General features: G+C 63.6%; 1 protein-coding gene across 3 annotated transcripts; it reads right to left on the bottom strand.

The window, feature by feature from the left end:
* Positions 1–3,243: 3,243 nt before the first annotated feature.
* Positions 3,244–23,962, bottom strand: ATP13A2 (ATPase cation transporting 13A2). Of its 3 annotated transcripts, none has more exons than XM_043444690.1 (29): positions 23,755–23,961; positions 18,742–18,836; positions 18,236–18,418; positions 17,877–17,935; positions 17,604–17,718; positions 17,079–17,155; positions 15,246–15,323; positions 15,004–15,073; positions 14,060–14,167; positions 13,911–13,977; positions 13,693–13,821; positions 13,031–13,186; positions 12,525–12,635; positions 12,400–12,446; positions 12,127–12,315; positions 10,344–10,550; positions 9,551–9,646; positions 9,315–9,471; positions 9,111–9,231; positions 8,881–9,005; positions 6,558–6,718; positions 6,322–6,438; positions 6,144–6,223; positions 5,585–5,737; positions 5,407–5,503; positions 4,496–4,719; positions 4,261–4,412; positions 3,728–3,897; positions 3,244–3,638 (listed from the first exon to the last, which is right to left on the bottom strand). In XM_043444690.1, the coding sequence occupies exons 1-29, from the start codon at positions 23,762–23,764 to the stop codon at positions 3,504–3,506; spliced, it is 3,489 nt and encodes a 1,162-aa protein (XP_043300625.1). In that variant the 5' UTR covers positions 23,765–23,961; the 3' UTR covers positions 3,244–3,503. The 3 variants fall into 3 exon arrangements, with proteins under 3 accessions (XP_043300625.1, XP_043300624.1, XP_043300626.1); XM_043444689.1 differs by having other exon boundaries at positions 14,060–14,194; XM_043444691.1 differs by lacking the exon at positions 4,496–4,719 and having other exon boundaries at positions 14,060–14,194; positions 23,755–23,962.
* Positions 23,963–24,735: the final 773 nt, after the last annotated feature.

Genomic DNA, 24,735 nt, shown 5'->3' on the forward strand with positions numbered 1-24,735 from the left:
GGGCCGCCGTGCTCCGGGAGGTGGGGGGCACGGGGCTGGCCTCGCGTCCTCTCGGAAGTTCGCACCTCGCAGGATGCGCCCCCGTCCTGTCCCCATCCCGCCTGGCCCGCTGTCAACGCGGTGAGGCGGGCGTACAGCCTCCGCCGGACACAGGACGGAGCCAGGCTCCCGAAGGGGACCGCGCGCCCTGCCCTCCGCTCCGGCTTCTCCCGGCTTCCAGGACGCCCTCCCGGGCCTCATGCGTCTCCCCAGGCAGCTCGCGGGCCGCAGCGGGCTTCCATAACCAGCGATTCTCTGGACCCACCGGCCACAGGCTACGGGGCCTGGCCCCACCATGTCCCCAGGACCCCAAACTCAGCGAGGATTCAAGTCCAGAATCACAGCCTCCTGACCCTCACCGCCCCCGGCCCCAGCCCCGGCCCCGGAAGGTGTTCCCTTCAGGGAGTGAGCCCACCACTCACACAGCTAACCCCCCACCCTCAGCCCGCTGAGCCCCCACTTCTAATCCTGAGTCCCTGATGCCTGCCATCTAGGCCTGCCCACGTGGCACTAGTGGTAAAGAACCTGTCTGCCAAAGCAGGAAACGCTGGTTCCATCCCGGGGTCCGTAAGATCCCCAGAGGAAGAAATGGCAACCCACTCCCGCATCCTTGCCTGGAGAGTCCCATGGACAGAGGAGCCTGGCGGGCTGCAGTCCCCGGGGTCACAGAGAGTCGGACGTGACTGAGCCAGTTAGCAGCAGGAGTAGGCCTTCCCAACAGGCCCGCCCTCACCCACTCACGGCGGACAGGGTGGGCGAGGGGAGGCTTCTACCCGAAGCCTTGCACGGGTGTCCCGAGGTACCTGGGAACAAGGCTGAACTCCCCTGGAGACCCCAAGGACCCAACCTTCACTGCAGTCCAGCTCTGCCTTCCCATTCCCTCTGCCTGGCCTCCCAACAGCCTCAGTGGCTTTTTGGCTGTTTCTCATCAAACCCCTTCCTCTACCTGCCACAGGGCCTTTGCCCAAGCTGTGTCTCACTCCTGCAACACTGATGAGTCGCTCCCCCGTCAGATGACAGATCAACCCCCCCCTCCTGAGCAGAGGCACCCCGTCCCCCGTCCCCAGCCATGGCCCCGGTGGCGCCTCTCCCCCCGAGCCCGTCCACCGCGCGGAGACCGGGACAAGCTCGGCTTCAGCCCATCCTCCGTTTTGCTCACTCAGCACAGAGCCAGGCTCAGAGCAGCTGTTCAGTAAACATGTGTGGAATGAATAAACTAACACACAGTGGATTCTCCTGGGAGACGAGCCAGGTGTGGGGGTTGAGGTCTCCTGCCTCTGGGGCCATCCTGCCTGGGCACAGGGGTCTAGGCCTGGCAGGGGACTCGGGCTGGGAGGGGGACTGAGACGCCCTCAGGCCCCCTTGCCTCGCCTCAGGCCACTTGCCCCTTAGACTCTGAGTCCTATCAGGCAGGACTGAACACAGTCCAGGGGTTATTTGCTCCCCAGTGCTGGTTTGTCAAATGAATGGGTGGATGAGTAACTACCTGCCCCCCACCCACTGCTGGGAGAACAGTGGGGGTTTTTGTCACTGGGAGCGCTCGGGACCCAGGGGCCCTGCCCAGCCCCCCCGCCCTCCCTAAGCCGCCCCTGCCCTCCCTAAGCCGCCCCTGCCCGCCCAGCCCCCCTGCCCTCCCTAAGCGCCCCCTGCCTGCCTTAAGCCACCCCCTGCTGCCAGGCGCAGGCCCACTAGGGTGTGAGAAGGAAACGCCTGGCTGGTGGCTCAGTGGGTGAAGCACCCCGCAGGAGGGCGGGAGCCCCAGGTTCCATCCCCGGGTCGGGAAGATCCCCTGGAGAAGGGAGGGGCAACCCACTGCAGTGTTCTCGCCTGGACAATCCCATGGACAGAGGAGCCTGGCGGGCTACAGTCCACGGGGTCCCAAGAGTCGGACGCGACTTAGTGACTAAACCACCACCACGCTTGACAAAGGGGGACACTGAGCCCCAAGCTACTGCCTCTGGATATTGACCCCCAGACCCTCCACTTCTTCCACACGCCTCTGTCTTAGGGACGTGCGCACAGGTGGCAGCTCCTTCTGAGTGGGGTAGCAGGTAGGGCACTCTTGTCCCCATCTCCTTGGAGAGCTGCCCCTTCCCTGCCCGCCTCTGCAGGCGAGCACCCAGGCAGAGGTCTTGTCTTTGTTCGCTGCTGTAGCGCTGTACCTGACGTGTACATGACTGCCCAGCGCAGGCAGGAGTGGCCAGTTAGGGGCAGAAGGGACTCACGGCCAGGCCTGGCGGTATCCTCCGGCCCCCGAGCAGCATCTGCCTCCTGAACTGCCGCTGAGACTCAGCGTCCGGCGGAGGGTCTGTGGATGCCCCTGGTGTCACAGAGGATGCCCCTCCACACCCCACGTCCTGGTCCTGTTTGAGCCAACATTCACTGAGCTCCCACGAGGGCAAGCTGGGGAGGGACCGCGGCTTCCGGGAATGAGGCTGGGGAGGGGCTTTTCTTTCCTGTCACCCCCGCCCAGCACAGATGACTGGATGACCAGCCGCATCTCTACGGCGGGGCTCGGCCAAGGCCCCACTGCTGGGATGACGTCAGGAGCACCCACCCTCCCCTGGGGGACAGTGTACATGGTTCTAGCTGAGCCTGAATCTTCATGTGAGGGAGGGGCTGGACCGCAAACACAGCCCAGGATGTGGCGGCTGGGAAAGCAGGGAGCTGCCCCCGTTAACGCCTCGTAGGCGCTGGCCTCCTCTGAGACATCCTGTTCTCTCTTGTCTCCACAGGAGGGTAGAAAGGTTAAGAGCGTAGACTCCCGGGTCAAAGTGACCTGGTCCCAGCTCTGACTATGTGCTGCACGACCTCTAAGCCTCAGGTTCCGTATCTGTAAAAGGGGCGCTGGGAACTCCTTGGTGGTCCAGTGGTTAAGACTTCGTGATTTCACTGCTGTGGGCCCGGGGTTTGATCCCTGGCTGGGAAACTAAAATGCTGCAAACCTCGTGGCACGATAAAAAATAAAACCTGAAAGAAGAAGGGGAGGAACGGTACTCCACAGTCCTAAGGATTAAATGACGATACATAAAAACGCTGAACAGAGCACTGCGCACGCGCGTGAGCTGGAACTATTACTGTCAGAAGAGGACACGGAAGCGCAGAAAGGGGCGCTCCACCGTCATTCGAAAAATTCAGGGGATGCCAGGAGCAGACACACGAGCGGGTACCCAGGTCTGTGGTGTCAGGCAGCAGACAGGCACGGCCAGGAAAATAGGATGACTTTATTTGCTACGTGGACAGCGGCTCTGCCTGGGGCGGTAGCCGTCATCTACATGGAATGTCCGGAGTGGGGACGCAGGTAGCTAGCGTCTCCCCGGGGGAGGCGGGAAGGCGCGGGCTCGGGGCTACGGAGGGGGATGGCGGAGGGGCTCTGGGGTCCGGTCGAGGCTCAGAGGCAGCAGGTCCAGTGTGCAGGGCGCAGGCCGGCGGACAGCACTACCTGACGGGGCCGGCGGGGGGCGCTACTTTACGGGCCCGGTGGGCAGTGGCCACGGCCGCTCCGCCAGCTCCTGCTCCAGCTGCTTGAAGCGCTTCTTGGAGGCCCGTTTGGGCCGGAACTGCCGCAGGCAGCCAGGGAGGTACTGGTCCAGCAGGCTCTGCGGGGACAGGGCGGTGCGAGGGGCAGCTGAGGCCGAGGCCCCCCCACCTCCAGGGCCCCCCAACCCCAGCCCTGGGCGGGCCCCACCTCCAGCATGAAGGCCGCCACGACGTTGAAGGCGACCAAGCCCAGCAGCAGCAGCTTGAAGCGGGTGTTGGTGATGCTCTTCAGCGTCAGCGGCCCCTGCAGGGGCCCCGGGGCCAGCATGAGGCCCACCAGGACGGAGCCCAAGAGCACCAGGGCCGCCAGGAAGGGCACTGGGGGGGGGACGGAGCCCATCAGGTCAGGGGGCCCCGCGGGCACCAGCCCCCCAGCCCATCGTCCAGCACGCCGCCCCCGTCCAGCGCATCCCCCACGTCCAGCGCATCCCCCCTCATCCAGTGCGCCCCCGCCGTCCGCGCTTCCCCCCCTCGTCCAGAGCGTCCCCCCCTTGTCCAGCGTGTCCCCGCCATCCGCGCGTCCCCCCCTCATCCAGCGTGTCCCTGCCGTCCAGCGCACCCCCCTCGTCCAGAGCGTCCCCGCCTCGTCCAGCGTGTCCCCGCCGTCCAGCGCACCCGCCCTCATCCAGCACATCCCCCCACCGCCTTCATCCAGCGCATCCCTGCCCAGCGCAGCAGCACCGTTGGTGTACAGAGGCCGGCGGAAGGGCGCCCCCTTGGACACGGCGGCGGCCAGGATGAGGTACTGGAAGCTGGACAGGGAGAAGACCACCGTGTTCTCGTAGTTGGGCAGGTTGTCCGGTGCGGGCACGGTCCCGTTCAGGGGCACGAACCTGGGGGCACAGCGCCTGGGGTGAGGGAACGCGGGGAGGGGGACAGGCCGCAGGGGGGACGCGGACCGGTTCCCGTTACTCACCAGGGCTGGGCTGCAGCCAGGAAGTAGCCCCCCAGCTGCACGCCGGCCACCAAGGCCACCTGCAGCAGCAGGCTGCCGAGCACCGGCCCGCTTAGCAGGGACCCGGGCGGCCGCGCCCGCCCCAGAGCCCGCGCCGGCCCTGTGCGGCTCATGAGCACGGCCACCGTGGTGGTGATGACCAGGTCCACGGCCAGGAACTGCAGGTCACCCAGGTTGGTGTTGACCTGCCGGCGGGGAGGAGGCAGGACAGCTCCCAGTCTGCCGGGAGGACCCACCCTGCCCTGAAAAGCTCTGCTGCGGGAGGCGTCCTGGCGCCCTGCCTCTCCGGAGCCCCTTGCGGGTCTGGGGAAGGTGTGCCCGCTGACCTGGGCGGCCTCCGTCTGATGGGAGCACCCAGCCTGAAGGCGGTCCTGGAAGACCCAGAGCTCCCACCCTCCCAAGGCTGTGGGTGGACACGAGGCAGAAGCCAGCACAAGGCTTCCGCTGCCCGTGGCATCACCTGCTTCTGGGGGGTGCTCAGTGTGTGCTCCCAGCAGAGAGGGGACGATGCCCGCTGGCAGGATGCTGGGGGCACAGCTGAGGTCCGGGTCAGGGCATGTGCGGAACCGTCGCTCCGTGGGAGAGAGGCCGCCGCCTCCTTCACCCCAGCCCGGGCTCTGCCTTAGTCTCCTTGCAGGTAGAAGCTCCCGGGGAGTGGGGGGGCGGGGTAACGCGAGCCCAGGACAGCTGCTCTGGTTTCTGAGGACCTACTGTGCACCAGGGGCTCAGCGCTTTCACCATCTCAGACAATCCTCGCCTCTGAGACCCACGGTGCCCACGCCACGTGGCTAGAGCAGGATCTGCGGCCACGCCAACTATCCCAGAACCTGCTGGCTCCTCACCCCCCGGCCGAGGGCCCAGGAGACACTCACCGTGTATAGGATCAGCACAGAGATGAACTGGGTCAGGCTGTACAGGGCCATGTACTTGAAGACGCTGAACGACGTGTCCAGGGAACAACGGCCTTCCCTGGGGAGCGGGCATGGGTGTGGGGAGTCCAGGCCCCGCCCAGCACCCCCCCGGCCCCTGCCGGCACCCGGCCTGCCTTACCTGATGACCATGGGCACACACTCGATGCTGGCCACACTCGAGGTGAAGGGCGAGACCACCGAGGCCTCGGCCTGAGAGAGCGAGATGCCCACGTCCGCCGCCTTCAGCGCCCCGCAGTCGTTGGCGCCATCCCCGCACATGCCCACACAGTACCTGGTGGGACCGGAGGGTGGGCGGCCCAGCTCACCCGCCAGCTCTGGGCCCACAGGGACCTCTGTGGCTGGGACACGACCCCCCGCCCCGGGGCCTGCAGGCACAGCAGGGGGCTGGCTGCACCCCCTGCCCGCAGGGTGCCTGGGAAATGCTCGGGAATGGGGTGCCGTGTGCCCCAGCAAACAGGTGCAGTTAAGGTGTCTGCGGGGCCTAAGTTCACGGACGCAGAGGGCCGAGAGTACTAGGCCATTTTACGAAAGGGTCTTGAGCACCTGTGCGTTTCGGTATCTGCAGGGACTCTTGGACTCCGTCCCCCGCAGACATCAAGGGCTGGGGTGCCTGTTAGCAGGACGGACCCAGGGCCCACAGGCCAGCCACCCCTTTCGGCCCACCCGCAAGCACTCACTGGAGCTTCTGCAGTTCACACACCAGCTCTGTCTTCTGCTCGGGCGCCATACGGGCAAAGATGGTGCCCTGGACCAACACCTGGGGGCGCAGGGAGGTGGGAGGGGCTGAGGCAGCCCGGAGGAGGCAGCTGAGCAGGCGGGGGGTGGGGTGGCCGGGGGACCCCGGGGCGGCCCTACCTTGGGCAGCAGCTTGGGGAAGTGCTTCACAAGGACGCCGAAGCTGGACCCGCTCAGGGCCAGGTGGCTGGACCGGGGGTCTGGCTCCATGGTGTAGCTGGCGGCCTGGTCAGGATCCTGGGGGCCCGGGAAGCTCAGCTCAGTGCCCCCTGCCCCCTTGAGAGCTAGGGCCTGGGGCAGGTGACACAGGGGTGGGGGCGTGGGGGGCTGTGGCTGGAACTCGGGGTCAGCCTCACCTGGGCCCCGTTTGTGGCTGCGAAGGACTCCACTGGCTGGAGCTCAAGGGAGGCAGGCTGGCCCTGCTCAGGGGGGGCGGCGTGGACGATAACCAGGTGCTCCCGGGGGCCCACCATGCCGCAGCCCTGGGCCACCGTGACCGCCGTCTGCAGGTTGTCCCCTGGGGGTACGGGGCAAGGTCAGGGTCCGGCTGCTGTTGGGGGGCCATCCTAACCCGACGTGTGTATAGCGGGGAAAACTGAGGCTGGACGGACTCCGTCCACTAGGACTGGCTGAGCGAGCTCAGGCAGGGCGCCAAGGTCTCTGAACCTGGGTCTCCTCATCTATAAAACTGTGTGTCAAAGGGCCTAGGAGAGGGCTTCCCTGGTGGTCCAGTGGCTAAGAATCTGCCTCCCAACGCAGGGTCACGGGTTTGACCCTTTGTCTGGGAAAGTTCCAAGCGCCATGGGGCAACCGAGCCCGTGCGCCGCAACTGCTGAAGCGCGGGCTCCCGGAGCGTGTGCGCCACGGAGGAGCCACAGGAGCCCGCGCACCGCAGCGAGAGCCGCCCTGCTCGCTGCAGCCAGAGAGCCTGACACAGACCCAGAAACGACGCGCAGCCAGGACGTGGGCCAGCAGACGTTCAGGGTGGTCTCAGGGGAAAGCGGGGGAGTGGGTTCCAGTTCCACACGTACTATTTAACGCTGTGGGGTCTGCTGGGAAGAGTGTGTGTGTGTGGAGGGGCGGAAGCATGAGGGAAAGGACACAAACCTATTGAGCCCTTCCGTGTGTCTGTGTGTGTACATGTGTGTGTGTGTACGCGTGTGTGTGTGTGTGGAGGGGCGGGAGCGCAAGGGAAAGGACACAAACCTGTTGAGCCCTTCCGTGTCCCCGAGTGCAGAAACAAAGACCCAGTGCAGCCAATAAGCAAACTAGTTAAGTTTTGAATACTGGTCTTAGGAGAGAGTGGGGAGCCTGAGTTCGCGTTCCACATATACTATTTAATGCTGTGGGACTCTGCTAGGAGGAGTGTGCACGTGTGTGTGTGTGTGTGTCTGTGTGTGTGTAGGGGTGGGAGGACAAGGAAAGGACTCAAACCTATTGAGCCCTTCCGTGTGTGTGTGTGTACGTGTCTGTGTCTGCGCACATGTATGTCTGTGCACATGTGTGTACATGTGTGTGTACGTGTCTGTGTCTGTGAATGTGCGTGTGTGTACGTGTGCTGGGGTGGAAGGACAAGGGAAGGACACAAACCTGTTGAGCCCTTCTCTGTGTCTGTGTGTGTGTGTCTCTGTGTGTCTGTGTACATGTGTATGTCTCTCTGTGTGTACATGTCTGTGTACATGTGTATGTCTCTCTCTGTGTGTGTGTACATGTCTGTATACATGTCTCTGTGTCTCTGTGTATGTGTGTGGGTGTATGTGTCTGTGTGTACACATGTGTGTGTACGTGTGTGCATGTATGCATCTCTGTGTGTGTGTCTGAGTGGGTGCATGTGTCTGTGTGTACACGTGTGTGTGTATGTAGGTATCTGTGTGTGTATGTGTGTGTGTGTCTGTGTACATGTGTATGTCTCTGTATGTGTGTGCACGTGTGTGTACATGTCTGTGTGTCTCTCTGTGTGTGTGGGGTGTACGTGTCTGTGTGTACACATGTGTGTGTACGTGTGTGTATGTGTGCATCTCTGTGTGTGTGTGTCTGAGTGGGTGTACGTGTCTGTGTGTACATGTGTGTGTGTATGTGTACATGTGTATGTCTCTGTGTGTATGTGTGTACATGTGTGTACATGTCTGTGTGTCTCTCTGTGTGTGTGGGGGTGTACGTGTCTGTGTGTACACCTGTGTGTATGTACGTGCATCTCTGTGTGTGTGTGTCTGAGTGGGTGTACGTGTCTATGTGTACACGTGTGTGTATATGTGGGTATCTGTGTGTGTATGTGTGTCTCTGTGTGTATATGTCTGTCTGTCTCTGTGTGTGTACGTGCGTGTGTATCTCTGTGTGCAGGGGCTGGAGGACAAGGGGAGGACCAAAACCCACTGAGCCCTTCTGTGTCGCCCTGGTTGGGGTCTTTCCTCCTCCAAGAACCGGGAGGCCGTCCGGGCTGACCTGCCCTTCCGCCCTCAGGGGCGCTCACCCAGCGGGTGGGTGCCCGGCTGCCACTCCTGCCTAGCCTTGCCTCCATCCTCCATCAGCTGGGGTGACAACTATCCCTCGGAGGGAACCGTGAGGATACTGGAAATGTCTGAAGAGGACCAGACCAGGAGCAGAAGCCCAGCAGAGATGCCCCGGAGCGGACACCGGGCACCCTGCCCTCTAGGGGCCCGCCCCGCCAGCGGTACCTACCTGTCACCATGACGGTGCGGATGCGCGTCTTGCGCAGAGCCTGGATGACGCCCGGCGTCTGCGGCTTCAGCAGGTTCCGCATGACCAGCAGCCCCAGGAGACTCAGCTCCTGCTCCACCGCGTCCCTGGGAGGCAGGTCTGGGTCAGAGGCCGCGGGCCACGTGCCTCCCCAGCCCCCACAGGGCACCGGGCCTGGCGTTGCATGAGCGAGGCGGGCGCTTGGTCCCCACCTGGGCAGTTGCTGAACGGCTTCCAGGCTGGCTGGGACGGGAAGCGGCTTGCCCGCAAGGGCCACCACGCGGTAGCCCGCAGCGGTGTAGCTCTGCAGCCTCGGGGCGAAGTCGGCAGGCACTGCCAGGGGACAGGCGGGTCAGGGGGCAGGGTGGGGGCAGGGGCTGGGCGCCCACCAACCTGCAGCCCAGGGGCCCCTTCACCTGTCGCGGGGTTGCAGAGAGTGGCCACCAGCTCGGGAGAGCCCTTGACGCAGGCCTCGGGCTGGGCGGCACCAGGCCAGGCCACCACCACGCTCATGCGCTGCAGCGCTGACAGGAAGGGGAAGCGGCCAAGGATGCTGACCGGTGCCGGGGGCTCCTGCAGGGCCGGAGGGCAGCTGAGGACTGACCGGTGGGCCCCCACACCCCCACGCCCCACGGGCACCCCCGAGACTCACCATGCCCTGCAGGTGGGGCTCCTGGGGCGGGGGTTTCATCACCGCCAAAACCTGGGTCCCACATGTCGCGTCTGCAGTTGGCCCCTCCTCCAGGACCTGGGAGGCAGACAGAGGATGCGGGCATCAAGGGGCTGGACGCTGGCTTGGCCTGGGCAGCCAACCCTTGGGCCCGGGAAAGAGGCAGTAGGAGAGGCTTGAGTTAGACCCGTGGAGGACTTCCTTGATGGGAGATCGGATGGAACAGACGTCACAAATGTGGGCTCTAGAGTTGGAAGGACCCGAGTTCAAACTCTGGCTTTGCCATTTACAAGCTAGTTGGTGACCTTGGGGGCTTCCCTGGTAGCTCAGAGGTTAAAGCGTCTGCCTACAATGCAGGAGACCTGGGTTCAACCCCTGGGTCAGTAAGATCCCCTGGAGAAGGAAATGGCAACCCACTCCTGTATTCTTGCCTGGAGAATCCCATGGACGGAGGAGCCTGGTGGGCTACAGTCCACGGGGTCGCAGAGTTGGACACGACTGAGCGACTTCACTTTCACTTTCACTTGGTGACCTTGGACACGTTATTCCAAACCTCCCCATCTCCTCCCGGTGAGGCAGCTCTTAAGCTCCCCCCCACCCCCAGATGAGGCCCCTGCAGCAGAGCGCTGGCACAGGGTCGGCACAGGCCGTGGCCTCTGCTGTTCTTGGTGGTGGGTGAGAGAGAGACCCCCTGGGAGTCCCACAGTGGAGACCAGGGGTCTCAGGGAAGGCCTGGGTACCCAGAGGCGGGGGCGAACCTGCTTGGGCTCCTCACCCAGCCAGTCGACTCCACCATCTTGAGGTCCATGGGGTCGCCCACCAGGGTGTCCCGCAGCCGGCTGAGGGTGTGGCAGGCGGCCAGTGCCCGGAGCAGGGGCCCCACAGGCAGGTGGTGGGGCTCCGAGACCAGCGGCAGGAACTCCTGCCCCTTCAGGGGCACCACACCCATCACATCCAAGCCGTCCTCAGTGAGGGTACCTGTCTGCAGGGGGCAAGCGGGCAGGTCAGTGGCGAGTCCTAGGTGAGCTGTCCTACTGAGCTGGGCACCCACGTCACCGCTGGGGGGGCCCCTGGGAGCCCCAGGAGCCAGGGCTGGAGCCAGAAGAGGTCTCTGTGCTCCTGGGCCTTTGGTAAAGCGGGTCCCTTGGCCAGGATGCCCCCCCAGGCTCCGGGGCTTCTCTGGCATCATTCCCTCCAGGGAGCCTGCTTCCTCGGGGCTCCCACCCACAGCCTCGTTATACCTTGCCACTTGTCCACTGTGGCACCAGAGGGCCTGGCTATGCCCGGCTCCCAGGGAGATGAAGGAATGAATGAATGGATGAATGGGGTGAAAGGATTCCTGCATTCCCCGCACTGTGCTTCAGAGGCTCAGTTCCACACTGGCCCTTTCACGAGCCTGGGAACTCTGCGATCTGACCACGCTCCACTCTTTCAGTTTACATAACACCCGGGGCTTCCCTGGGGGTGCAGCGATAAGAACCCGCCTGCCAGCGCAGGGACACAGGCTCGATCCCGGGTCCGGGAAGGTCCTACATGGCGTGGGCCACTAAGCTCGTGCGGCACAAGTACTGAGCATGCCCTGCGGCGGGAGACGCCGCGCAGAAAGGTGCCTGAGACAGGAGACGCCCCACAACGAGAAGCCTGCACACCGCCAAAGAGCAGCCCGCTCGCTGCAACGAGGACTCATCACAGCCAGAAACAAACTGCGCGGATACCATGCAGCCTGCTCACCAGGGCTGCCAACCCTCGGTCAGCCAGGGCTCCTCACTGTTTCCCATGGTCTGTTCCTCCAAGGAGCCAGGAGCCACACGGCGTACCCCCTCCGCCGGGCCAGCCCCGCTCTCATCGCGGCGGGGACAACCCCTCAAAGATCACTGCGGGACTCAAGGAGCCCCGACTGCCCTCTCTCTAAGGGCGTCCCCCGCCGCCTCCTCCCATGTACCCCCTCCCTTCCCTCCCTAGAGCCCATCGCCGTCTGCAGCTCTCCCTGGTCCCTGCTTCACTCATCCTGGTGGCTGGCACATTTCTGAGGGGCTGATTGCCGGATCCCCCGTGTTGCCAGCAGCCCTGGGTACCCAGGGGCTTCCCAGATGGTGCTATTGGTAAAGAACCCGGCTGCCAATGCAGGGGACAGAAGAGACACAGGTTCAATCCCTGAGTGGGGAAGATCCCCTGGAGGAGGGCATGGCAACCCGCTCCAGTACTCTTGCCTGGAGAATCCCATGGACGGAGGAGCCTGGCGGGCTACGGTCCGTGGGTTGCACAGAGTTGGACACGACTGAGCAATTTAGCATGCACGCTGGGTACCCAGTAGGCCCTCAGCGGTCTTCAAGCAAATTAGGTGATTTCAGACATTTCGCGTTTCAGAACGTGAGCACAACACAGGTGGAGTGGAGGGTGAAGGGCGCCTCTGAGTGTCTCCCTCCCAGGACACAGGGTGGGGGCCAGTGCTCAGAGCAGGGGCCACGGGCTGGCAGCGGGGACCTTGGTCAGCGCTGCGGGGTGAGGGGTGTGTGTGGGGGGCCCGACCGTGACGTCGGCGTCCCCGCGGCCCCTACCTTGTCGAAACACACCAGCCGGAGCTTGCCGCCCAAGTTGATGCGCGGTGGGTGGATGCAGAAGACGCCTTGGCTCTCCAGCCGGCTCTGGGCGTAGAGCGTGCACATGGTCATGGCGGCCGGCAGGGCGGGCGGCACGGCCACCGTCACCACGTCCAGGGCCCGGATCACGATCTCGCCCAGGGGCACCTGGCGGGAGGCGCTGTCAGGGCCAAGGGCCAGCCCGGGTGGGCCGTGGGCCCCCCCTGGAGCCCCCCAGCCCCCCAGGCTTACCTGGTTGCGGAGAAGGATAACAATGCTGTAGACGGTGCCGAGCAGAGCTGGGGAGACAGGAGGGGCTCAGCAGGGCTGGGCCGGGCTCCGGGCCCCTGCAGGGCGGGGGGTGGGGGGCCACTCACCCACGACTGAGAGAGCGGCCACGAACTTCATGCTGTGCTTGTAGAACTTGAAGCTCAGCGGCCGGGGGTGCAGGATGGAGCTCACCAGGCCCCCCTTGGCTGTGCAGAACCCTGGGAGGGGAAGCAAGGGTCAGGAGGGGTCACCTGGCCCGCCCCCACACCTCCCACAGCTCTGGGGGTCAGTGATCGCCCAGCTGGGGACCCACAGCTCCTGCCCAGACTTCACAGGTTTACTTGACACAGAACCAGTAACACCCGCTACAAGCTGGGTGGTTTACTTCACATCCAGATTGCAGCTCTGGCTGAAAAGAAGTCCAATCTGGTGACATTGGGACCCCTTCCCACGCGGCAGGGGCCTCCTGGGGAGCACAGGGCCGCTCTCTCCCTCAGGGGGTCCTTCCTTCTCACCAAGGTTCCGCCCGCTGCGCCCAGCCGCCCCCCGGCTCTGTGTCCCCTCTCCCCCGGCTGCTGACCCTGGCGTCCCTGCCCGAGTCCCCGCCTCGCACCTGTCTGCGTCACCACCGCCAGGACGTGGGGTCCTACGAAGGCCCGGGCCTGCAAGATGAGGGTCCCGCAGAAGAGTGTGTGCCGCCGGTGGGCCTCCGGGAGGTAGGGCGCCGGGCCCTCAGGCAGGGCCGTCTTCAGCACTGGGACGCTCTCCCCTGGGGGGTACATGGCATGAGGCCCAGGCGGCCCCCCACCAACCAGATCGAGCCCTAAGCAGAGAACAGTTACGGAAGCCCTGGGCCTCACTCAGCTCTTCTAACTGCGTGTGAAGGAGTCACTGCCCCCATTTCACAGAGAGGAACACTGAGGCCCAGAGCGCGCAGAACAGAGGCACAGTGAAGCAGTCTTGGCCCAGGAACCGTCTCTCGAGGGAGCCGGAAAAGCTGGGGGGCCAGGGTCGGGGAAGGTGCTGCTGTCTGTCCACTGGGGTCACTGCAACCAGCTCTGTCACTCATGTACTCAAACCACCACAGAGACTGACTCCAGCCCAAGCGGCTGCCTCGAGGCAGCAGGGCCTCCCCGGGGCCTGTGGGGCGGGAAGCCGTGAGGTCAGGACAGTTACCTGAGAGCAAGGGGGAAGAGAGCTCCAGCTAAGACGGTTCTGAAAGGCAGAGGAGCTCAGCGGCCGGGGTGGGGGGCAGCGCCCGGGGCAGGGGCTGACCTGTCAGGGAGCTCTCGTTGACCACGCACTCGCCGGCCACCAGGGCCGCGTCACAGGGCATCAGGCCACCCTCCTGGGGCAGCACCAGGCAGTCTCCGGGCACCAGCTCGCTGGAGTCCACCCACTCCTCTGCGGGCAAGCCGGGGGTCAGCAGGGCTGGGGGCGGGGGGCCACTGCCTCCTCCCCTCCCCCAGCCTCCCTCCTCCCCGGCTTCTTACCTCCCCCAGGCCTGCACACGCACACCCGTACAGACAGCTGGACCATGTCCCTCAGGGTCTGGCTTTGCTGTGGGCAGGCGGACAGCAGGGCGCGGGTGGGCGGAGGTCCCGGGGAAGCCTGCCCCGTCCCTGCCGCCCCGCCCACCCACCTTTCTGGTCCTGTAGACTGACAGGCAGATGGAGACAGCGGAGACGAGCAGGATGCACAGGGCGTACCAGTAGTAGTGGTCGGCCAGCCACAGCGCGATGCTGAAGGCCTGGAACCCATAGTAGGGGTTCAGTGCCTGGGGGGGCGGGGAGGCAGTGTCAGGGCCCAGGGCTCCCCGGGGGTGACCAGCTCCAGGCGGGGCCTCCTGAGCCCCAGAGCAGAGGGACCGACGGCTCCGAAGGACGGAAGGCAGACCGGCTCCTGGTCGGTCCCGCCCTAACTCCCTTGGCCCTGCTCCCCGCTCTAAGGGGACACAGGTCTGCAGGCCAGGCCCCCACCACGCACACTGTCCGCCTGTCACACAAGGGTGAGGGCAGCTCCGCAGGCCACTGCTGCCAGCTCCATCGTGCCGCAGGGGCGCTGGGGCACGGAGGGCTCAGTCTCTGCCTGACTCAGTCTCTGCGCGGCTGACGGCTGCACCAGGCCGGGCTCCGGGCCTCCCCTGTCTTGCCGGCGTCCGCCCCAGCTCAAGGGCCGTGTCAGCCCGTACTCCCGGTGTGTCGGGCACCGGCTTCCCTCCATTCCATGTGACCCTGCCCGTCTCCCCCAGACGGAAGCTCCAGTTCCTCGCGTGTGAAAAGTGTCTCTGCCACGAGGCTGTGGGAGCAGGAAGGTGGGCAATGCATGCAAGGACCCAGGCGCTGGAGCCTGGCTCTCAGCAAAGCGGGAGCCCTGGCCATGTGGTGTGTCATGGCCTCTGAGCCCAGCCTGGACCAGAACTTCTGATCCCTCTCCCTGAGCCGACTGGGGTAGGATCTGAGTCATCTCCACTGCCGAGAAGAGGACAGCAGGCAGGACCTGCCTCTGCTAAGGGGCCCAGAGAGAGCAAGCCCCCGGTCCAGGTCACACAGGGCCAGAGCTGGGGCGAGGCTGGGACAGCCCTACCTCGTCCACCAGCAGCTGGGGATAGGACTTGACCGGGACGCTGATCACGTTGGGGCCATAGACGGCCTTCCTGTAGGTGGGTGACAGAGCCGTCAGATGGGAGGCGGGCAGCTGGGCCCTCCGGCGGGGATGGAGGGCCCCACTTCACAGCCGGGGAGACTGAGGCCAGGGAAGGCAGGAGACTGGAGGCAGGCTACACCCCAGGGTGCAAGACAGAGGCCCAGCCCTCAGGCAGCTCCCACCTCACGGTGTGGTCCTGCAGGCTGAGGCCAGCGCTAGAGCGGCGGAGGTCATCACAGGTGCGGCTGTGGTCCAGTAGGCTGGGGGAGGGGAGGGGGGCTTGAGCAGGCGGCGGGGGCTGAGTGCCCCTGCTCCTGGACCACCTCTTCCACCCCAGCCCCCTGGAGAAAGCTCGTCCCACACTAATTCTGGGCTTGAAAGAAGTGAGTGTCAGTCGCTCAGTCATGCCTGACTCTTTGCCACCCTGTGGATGGCAGTCCACCAGGCTCCTCTGTCCAAGAACACTGGAGTGGGTTGCCATGCCCTCCTCCAGGCGATCTTCCCCACCCAGGGATTGGACCCAGGTCTCCTTCATTGCAGGCAGATTTTTTACTGCCTGAGCCACCGGGGAAGCCCTAACTTTCCCCTTTTGTTCCTCTGATTGGGCCTCAAAACCTGTCACCCAAGAAAAACAATGAGAGATGATGAAAATACTTAGCAGGGACAACAGCTGCTATTGTTCAGGGACATTTAGTGCCGCTATTATTTACTGACATCAATGCCAGAATGAGTAAAACATGCATAACATATTTTAAGCATTGTTACAAGTCCTCCGTTAACAGTTTGTGTGCCTGCCGCTCTGAGTTTGAAATACACACACACATATATATATATATAGATAAAGTTGGCATAAATTTTGTTAAAGCAACTCTTAAAAAAAGATGCCGCCTTAGGTAGGTCACTTAGCCTCTCTGGCCTCAGATGTTCACGTGCAGGATGGAGCCGGGGACAGCACCACGTCCCGGGGCTGCGGGTGGGGTCGATGGGGGAAGGTCTGCACAGTGCTCAGACACCGACTGAGCCACAAACACGGCTGTGACTCCTGGTCTCTCCCAGCGGGGGCTCCTGGGGCATCCGCACGCCCGCGGGGCGCTCACCCCTGGGCGCGCTGCCTTTTACTGCAACCACGTGTGGTGGCTTCAGGGTCCTCCTGGCTGTGTGAGCACGCTCTGCACACGGCCCAGGAAGGCCAGAATCGTCCCCGAGGTCGCGCACTGCGTGACCAGTGACGGCCGGGAGAGGACGGGGACGGCCCCCCGGTTTGCTCCTTGGGTGAGGGCACCCCCAGGCGTGTGCGCGTCACTAGCTAAAGGGACCCCTGAGGCCTGCGCCCGGGGCGCCCACGACGAGCCCACCACGCTGCCTCCTCTTCCCTGCCTCCTGTCCCCGGCGTCTCCTGGCGTCACCTTCCAGACTCCCTGCACCTGAATCCTGTCTTGCGGTCTGCTTCTCGGGGCTCAAACTCAGACACAAAGTGAGCTTGCGTTTCCCAAGCCCTTAGTAGGTGGCAGAGCAGCTACAAGACCCAGCTCTGCGCCAGGAGGTCCGCATCCAGCGCTGCCACCGTGGGCCGGGTGCTGGGTCAAGCCTTGTGCCCCAAGTGCGTGCTTTGCATTCTAAACAGCGCTAGGATGGGGCTTCTTTGGTGGCCCAGCGGTTGAGAGCCCTCCTGCCAACGCAGAGAACACAGGTTCTAGCCCTGGTCGGGGAAAACCCCACGAGCCCCGGGGCAACCAGGCCTCCCGCTACAAAAGAAGGCGCCGCCCTAACTAGAAAACAGCGCCCCCAGCGGCGAAGACGCAGCACAGCCCGAAATAAACAACCGCAGTAAAACCCGGGACTCGAGGCCAGAATCCCCTTCACGACTTACTTAGAAACAGAAACACTGAGGCCCTAACAGGCTCCGTGACCTGCCCGGGGTGGCGGGGGTCGAGGCCTGGAGCTGAGAGCGGAGTCCACGCGGGGCAGCCCCCCACCACCTCCTCTGCCCGGCCCAGCGCAGCCGCGGTGCCCACCTGACTTGGCGGAAGGCCTGCTGGGTCTCCATCCAGACGTAGCGCTGGCCCCGGAAGACGTAGTAGCGCAGCCTTCGCTGGAGCGGGGACAGAGAGAGGTGTGCGCGTCGGGGGGGGCGGCGGAGACGGGCGAGGCGCGGGGGTGTGCACCTGGGGGGCGGGCAGCAGGCGGGGCGGCGGGAGAGGGGTGGGAATGCAAGAGGTGATCCAGCAGGGACTCCCTGGGGCTCCAATGGCTGGGACCCCTCGCTCTCAACGCAAGAGCCGGGATTCCACCCCTGGTCAGGCAACTTCGAAGAGATCCAGCGGGCTGCAACTAAGGGCCAGCACAGCCAATAATTAATTTTAAAAAATGAATAAAAAATAAACTAAATTCAAAATAAGAAAGGTGATCAGCCGGTATCCTGGCCTCTTAGGAGAACCAGAGGTGCCTGGAGCACAGTGGAGGCCAGCTCTTATAGCAGAGGGTGTGAAACTGGGCCCTGGGACGGGCAGGGCGTGTCCGGAGCCCTGCTGTCCACTTACCGGCTCTTCGGGCCTGTGGAGCCCCGTGGTGTCCTTCCAGGCGTCCTCCGGCTCTGCCCCCACAGCCGCCTGGCTCCGGCCGTCCTCTGCCCGCGTCTGTGGGGGTGGCTGCAGGCTGCGGAGGGGCTGGGGTTACTGTGGACCCCGGGCCGGCCCAGCACCCCCCTGTCCCCACCACCCGGTCCCCACCCTGGGACGGGAAGCCCGGGTCGGTGCCTTCGTGGGAGGAGAGTGGGAGCAGGGCTCCTTGGAAGGGGGACGAGGCTGCCTCACCCGTCCGCACAGATGTCTTCCGTCTGCACTTGGACCGTACAGAGCTGCCACGAACTATCCTGGAACACAGAGGCATGGACTCGGCCCGGGAAGCGATCCCTTCCCTCCCCGGTCCCACCCCACGGCCAGGTGGTCCCCGATGGAGGAGGGAGGGATCAAGGATCTGGGGGACCTCCTGCCCTGCCCCATCTGCCCACTGCTCAGATGGGAAGGCTGAGGTCTAGGGAGGAGATGCTCCCGTGTCAGGCCCCACAGAATGTCAGCAGCCAGGCTGCAACGGGAACCCAGGCGTCCTGCACCCCCGAGCCCGACGCACCGGCACCCACCCGCTCCAGGCTCGCCCCGCCCCGCCCACGCACCTCTCTGTCTCTTGTTTCGATGACGAGTGTTTCGGCGCGGGCCAGGGTGCAGGGCCGGAGCCGCAGCCGCACCCCCCACAGGGGCTTCCACCGGAACAGCAGCAATGGGAGCCCCGCCAGCATCCAGACCACGGCGTGATAGCTGATGGTTCTCCACGGACTGCCACAGTAACCGCTGAGCCTCTGCGCGGCAGGATAAGGCCAGGGCGGCTGGGCGGCTGGGCGGGCTGCCCCACCCCCACCCGGGCTCGCCGGCCCCTCCCCGTCCACATGCACGCGTGTTCAGTCACATCCGACTCTCTGAGACCCCCCAGGTCACGACTGCAGCCCGCCAGGCTCCTCTGTCCGTGGGACTTCCCAAGTTAGAACACTGGAACGGGCTGCCATTTCCTTTCCGGGGGACCTTCCCGACCCAGAGATCGAACCCACGCCTCCCGCGTCCCCCACGGCGGCAGGCGGGTGCTTAACCACTGTGCCCCGGGGACCCTCCCCCCCCACCCACGTACCACGGATGAAGCTGAGGAGCTGAGGGGATCTGCAGATGTCTCGATCGTCAGGGTCCCATAACCGGCGGGCGTGCTGCCCACGAGCGGGCTGCTGTCTGTGGGCAGAAGGGGAAACGTCCTTAGTGGGGGGCTCCTCCTCCTTCATTAAACACAACTTAAGCTGATACACCCAGCAACTTGAGTCTTCCCGGCTCTGTTCTCCATGTCCTGCTGGCTCTCGCTCACAGCGTCTTTCTTCCTTGTGCCCCCGCTGATTTCTGACTGGCTGTGGCCCAGAGTCAGGGCCCCGGGCCCACCCGGCTTTGCCAGCACCCACACATCCAGCCGCTGGCTTCCTGGGAGCGCTGCGCCCCACTTGGCACCTGGTCTCCACCCCAAGGGCAGGGACAGGGCTCTTCATCCTTGATTAACCTTCACGCCCAGCACAGGCCTGGCCGTGAGAATCCGCTCACACTGAGAATCCGCTCACACTGAGAATCCGGACCAATAAAACGTTAAGGGCAGCCTCACTGTGAGGGTGAAATGAGGGGGAGAAGGGAAGAACCCCATCACTGGGGGTGGGCTGGGGGCGGGGAATGAGCTGAGCAAGCCCCCAGGGCCTAGGTGAACAGCGGGCAGCTTCCTTCTGTGAGGAAGGGGCCCATTTTAAAGATGGGTAAACTGAGGCTCGGGGAAGCATGGTGGGCATTTCTCCTGCAGAAATCATTCTTCTCCTGCTTCCCCTACTGTAGAGCTACGGTCCTAGCAGAGCAGGCAGACAGGGGGCGATCTGGGGCCCTGGAAGGGGTAGGACTCACGGCTCCCAGCCTCTGCCAGGGTTTCTCCAACTGTGGTCCCCAGACCTCTTGGAGAAGCTGTTAAGACATGACAATGCCCGAGCCCCTCCCAGACCCGCGCGCATGAAGGCGGTGGTGCTGGGCAGCTGCATGCTTCCCGGGAAGAGCTCGCTGCAGGGGGTGGGAAGCCAGGCAGGTGGGGAGCAGCCTGCTGAGTTTCTGGGCTCCCTTCCCCGCCTCTCCAGACAGAACCCTGCAGAGGCCTGAGCTAAAGGTCCCACCCAACAAACCCAAGGTGTCCCAGGCAGCTGATCCCGTTGCAAGCCCCAGCCCCTCAGGGGCTCTGCCCCCAAACACTCAGGTTTCTGCAGTTGCTCCAAACCCCAAGGCAGCCAGGAGGGCCAGCGTTTCCCAAAGACCCACAACGTGTGAGCTCTGTTCCCGTTGCTTCTTATGTGAGTAACACAGTGACCCTGCCACGTGAGCACAGTAACTACCCCCTTTTTACAGAAGAAAGTTAGGCTCAGAGACGTTAGGTAGGATTTTAAAGCCCATGAGATCAGACCAGACAGTCTATTCTTTCCTCTTCCGGCCCCCACGCCTCCACCTAAGGATGGTGATAATAATTATTACAGTAATGACCAGTCAGAACTGCCAACATCCATTAAGCACCTCCCGGGTGACAAGACTGGGTTGAACCTGCCGCAGGAATGAGTTTTCACTCTCCAGCAACACGACGAGGAGCTGCTTATCTTTCCCGTGTGAGCAAACGGGGGAACTGAGGCTGAGCCACAAAGGCCCCCAAGCGACGGCGGAGCCAGCAAGTCACAGCCCAGATCCTGTGTTCTGGGGGCAGTGGGCACCATCGGAGAGCCCGGCACACGCCTGGGCTGCCTGAAGCCTCTCTCAACAAGATGACTCAAAACCCACATACACCCAGGCTCCACCACGGCCAATCCACCCATCCACTGGGTGACTCAGAAATCTATGGAGCTGCCACCAGCTCCAGGAAGGGCCTAGTCTGGGGAATACACACAGACACACACAGAGACACACACAGAGACACACACACAAAGAGACACACACAGACACAGACACACACACACAGAGACACACACACACAGAGACACACACACACACACACACACAGATGCACGCACACACACTTGAAGCCTGCAGCTCTCAATCACCTGGGCCTGGTCAGCCTTCCGCCCCGGGGCTCACAGAGACCCCCGGGGGTGGTCCTGTTTGCTTCCTGGCCCCAGCCCAGTCGGCCTCTGAGGGAGGCTTGTCAGGACGTCATTTCCACCCGTCCCGATGGCAGCGCAGACAGCAAAGGGCCCAGTCCTCTGCTCTCTGTGGGCGGCCCTCCTCTCTCTGCGGGCCTGTGCGCCTCTGTGGCTGCAGGTGGGGAGCAGGCGGCTCGCCCTGGCGCAGGACACTGGGCACTCAGGACCCATCCAGCCTGGCGGCCCGGCTCTTGGGGCCTGGGCCCCCGGCAGGCTCAGCCCTTTTCCTGTTCCTGCTTCAAAGACCACAGTCCCTGCTGGCCTTCCCATCAGAGCCCCCGCCAGCCCTGGAGACCCGCCTCCTGAGGGGGCAAAGTGGGTGGTCTCTCCCCTTCAGGGCTGACCACAGGTATAAGGGGAAGAGCACCTCAAGGGGGAATTCCCTGGAGGTCCAGGGTTTAGAATTCTGTGCTTCCTCTGAAGAGGGCACTGGTTCAATCCCTGGTCGGGGAACTAAGATCCCCTGCAAGCTGCAAGGTAAAAAAAAAACCCAAAACCACCACCACAACAAAGGGGGCTGACACAGGCCAGGCACTGTTCAAGGGCTTGACACACTTCGATTCACTCATTCCTCACCACACTGTCAACTGGGAACTGCTTTTATCCCTATTTTACAGATTAAGAAACTGAGGCCCGGAGGGGTGGAGTAAGTCGCCCAAAGGGCACGCAGCCAGCGGGTGGTGGGATGTGATCCAGGCAGTGTGATCGCAGGGTCCCCGCTCTTAACCGCAGCACCATGCCTGCCATCACTGCTGTCCCCATTGGTGACCTTTCACAAGGGCCTCAGCCTCTCCGGCTTCCCCCTCTCCAGGATGGTAAGCCCGAGGCAGCCGGCCCAGGGGGTGTTTGAAGTTCCTGAAGCGTGGCCTGCAAGTTCCTGAAGCGTGGCCTGTGCAGGAGGGCGTCACCAGCTCCTCTGCCAAGGAGGTGTGGCTTCTGCCCCGACCCATTTCTCGGGCTCCCTTCCACGCTCCCATCGACCCGTCTGAAAACCCATAGCTGTGCGTGCAGCAGCCACTCCGCGGCCTCCACGCCCCGGCCAGTGGCCGGGCTGGGGACGGGGCTGCAGCGTGATGCCCACCAACTTGTCTTACAACTGGAAAGGGCATTACTCCAAAGTCCTCTCTGCCCACTTCCCGCCTCCGCTGAGAGCAGCGCGTCAGGCCTGCACAGGCGTCACCCGCTCCTGCTTACAGCACCTAGAACCTACTGAATGAACGAATGAGTGAAAGGCTGCAGACCTCGGCATAACAGGGCAGGGAAGCAACGGGCAAGGGTCGCTGAGTCCCTCTCCGGCCCTGGGCCAGCTGGCAGGTGCAGAGGGACCAGCCTCGTCTTGAAGGGCCCCGCTAGAGCCCACCTGGAGCTGCCCTCACCATCTCGCTTCCCCCGGGATCTAAACAATGTTCCCTCTGGAAGTTCTTCCTTGTGTCTATCACACACTCATCACTTCTCCCAGTCAACCTAGGGAAGGAGGAAGGCAGCTTGAAGGAGGAAGTCACATCTGTGGAACACTCTAGATTCCCAGCAAGGTCAAGTCCAGGGCCCGCTTTTGCAGGACACCTGTCAAAATACTCAGGAGGCTTTGTTTATATCTTCTCGCGTCTCAGGCTCCCCAGGGATGGCACAGGAAGGTCAGGGCAGCGTCTGATCTCTTTCGGGACCACTAGCTGCTTGGGATGAGCATACTTTCACAAATGACGGCATTGCTCTTTTCAATAACAGCAACCAATCTTCATGCGTAACCCTCTGAGGGAGGGACTGTTATCATCCCACTTTACAGCTGGGGAAACTGAGGAACACAGCTTCAAGGTCCCTTGCCCAGGCTCATAGAGCTTGAAAGGGGTGAAGCTGGAAATGAGTGGGTCTGAATGAACACATTCCTCCCGTTCACCCTCACAGCCACCTCTCAGAAAGTAAGGATTAGGATCCCCATTTCAATGAGGCTCAGGGTGGTTGATTAACATGTCCAAAGCCACACAGCTCTGAGTGGTCAAGACTAGACTTGACCTAGTCTGATTCCACAGCCCCGGGGCAATGCCACGAGCACTGCAGAGCTGAGGGCTGGAGTCAAAACTATTTGGGAACCTCTTGTTTCCTGCGGAAGCATTGGTTTCCTGCTGATGACCCGGCGGAGGCCCAGGGCAGCCTCCTCCCTCGCTGCCCTTCTCCTGCAGCCCAGAAGCTCCTCTCCCGGGCCAGGCTGAGTCAGGGACAACCTGCCAGGGGCTCCCTGACCTTTGGATCTGGAGTCCAAGAGCCACAGTCCCTCAGCCGGTCTGCGCTCTAGAGTCAGGGCTGGGGGAGTGAGGTGGGAAACAGAAGGGAGGGGCCTGAAGGGTCTGAAGGGGCAGAGAGGATGCTCGGGTGTTGGTGGCCCTTGGCTGGGAAATGAGCACTCTCTAAACACCGGAGGTCTACTGGTCCCCTTCGCAGCAGACGGGATTTAAACTAGGTGGTCTCCAGACACACGGCTAGGAACAGGTGAATTGGATGGTGTGGTCCGTGGACAGGGGCACTGAGGCTTCCTCTGGAGGCCTGAAGTGACATTTGTACCCCAGGGCACTCCAGTCCAGAGATTCAGGAATCCTTGGCTCCTCCAGCTCCATTCATTTACTCAGCCCAAAGGAACACCTGCTCAGAGGCCCGGACGCAGCGACCTCCACGCCTCTCCCATCTGGACGCCGGTCTCCGCACGGGGAGGCCCGCGCCCGGGTTAACCCCCTGCACGGCGGCGCCGGGCGCTAAGCCGCCCGGGCTTTAGGAAGGCACCACCCCGGGCTCCCGGCCTCTCTGAGATCTGGAGTCGGGGCGGGGGGTGCCCGGCTCGGGGGTGTCGGGGGTGGGGGGGCCCGGCGCGGAGGTGTCCGGGGGCCGCTCCCGCGGTGGGGGTCTCTCAAAGACAGTGGACCGCGCCCGGGTCCCTTCTGCCCCGGCGGCGCGCTCACCTGCGCTCATGGCGGCTCCTCGCGCTCATCGCCGGCGCGGCCGTCGCGAGGCCCTGCGGTAGGGGCCAAGGCGGAAGGCCGGGGGCGCGGGGCGCGGGGGAGCTGGGCCGCCCGCAGCACCTGCAGGACCGGGAAGAGGGAGCGGCGGCCACCGTGCCGCAGTCGGGTCTGCGCCCCCCGCGAGCCCCGCCCCGCGCCCCGCCGAGCCCCGCCCTCTGCGTCCACGCGCCCCGCGGGCTGCCGGGACTTGTAGTCCGAGCCGGCCTCGCCCCGCCCTCTGCGTCCGCGCGCCCCGCGGGCCGCCGGGACTTGTCGTCTGAGCCGGCCCCGCAGGGCGCAGGGCCTGGGCGCCCGGAGACAGAGGCGAGGACCCTGGGGCAGAGGCGCACAGCGAGGGGAAGACGGGGAGCCGACAGGACGACCCTCAGACGCATGAGCACAGGCGCACTCAGAGAACTAGTCCACAGATGCACGTGCGAGTGCGCAGCCCTGCCCTGCCCTCCAGATTCGCGTGCAGGGTTGTGACACAGCTACACGAGGGCACCCGGGGAAACAGCGCGGCCTTGTTACACAACCACGTCAGACACACGTGGGTTCGCATACACAGGCCAGACTCCCGGAAGGCAGACACAGCTCAGATTCACACACAGAGGTGATGCTTAGATACCAGACGCCCACACCTGGGAGCCCGACCCTTAGCAGACGCACAGGTAAGACCAGGCCGCCACCCCGCCTCTCCATTAGGTACAAGGCACGCTGGTTCAAGCTGCGCCCCCTCTTCTGGGCTCTGTGACCTTGGGCAAGCCACTGGGCCTGGGTCTCAGGTTTCTTTCTTTTCTTTTTAAAGCATAGTTACATTTTATTTATTTATTTTTTGATGTGGACTATTTTTAAAGTCTTTATTGAATTTGTTACAATGTTGCTTTTGTTTTATGCTGCTTAGCTCCCCGACCCAGGGGTGAAATACACCCCACCCAAGTT

This window comes from Cervus canadensis, chromosome 24 (assembly GCF_019320065.1).
Source record: "Cervus canadensis isolate Bull #8, Minnesota chromosome 24, ASM1932006v1, whole genome shotgun sequence".
In the NCBI taxonomy this organism is placed as follows: Eukaryota; Metazoa; Chordata; class Mammalia; order Artiodactyla; family Cervidae; genus Cervus; species Cervus canadensis.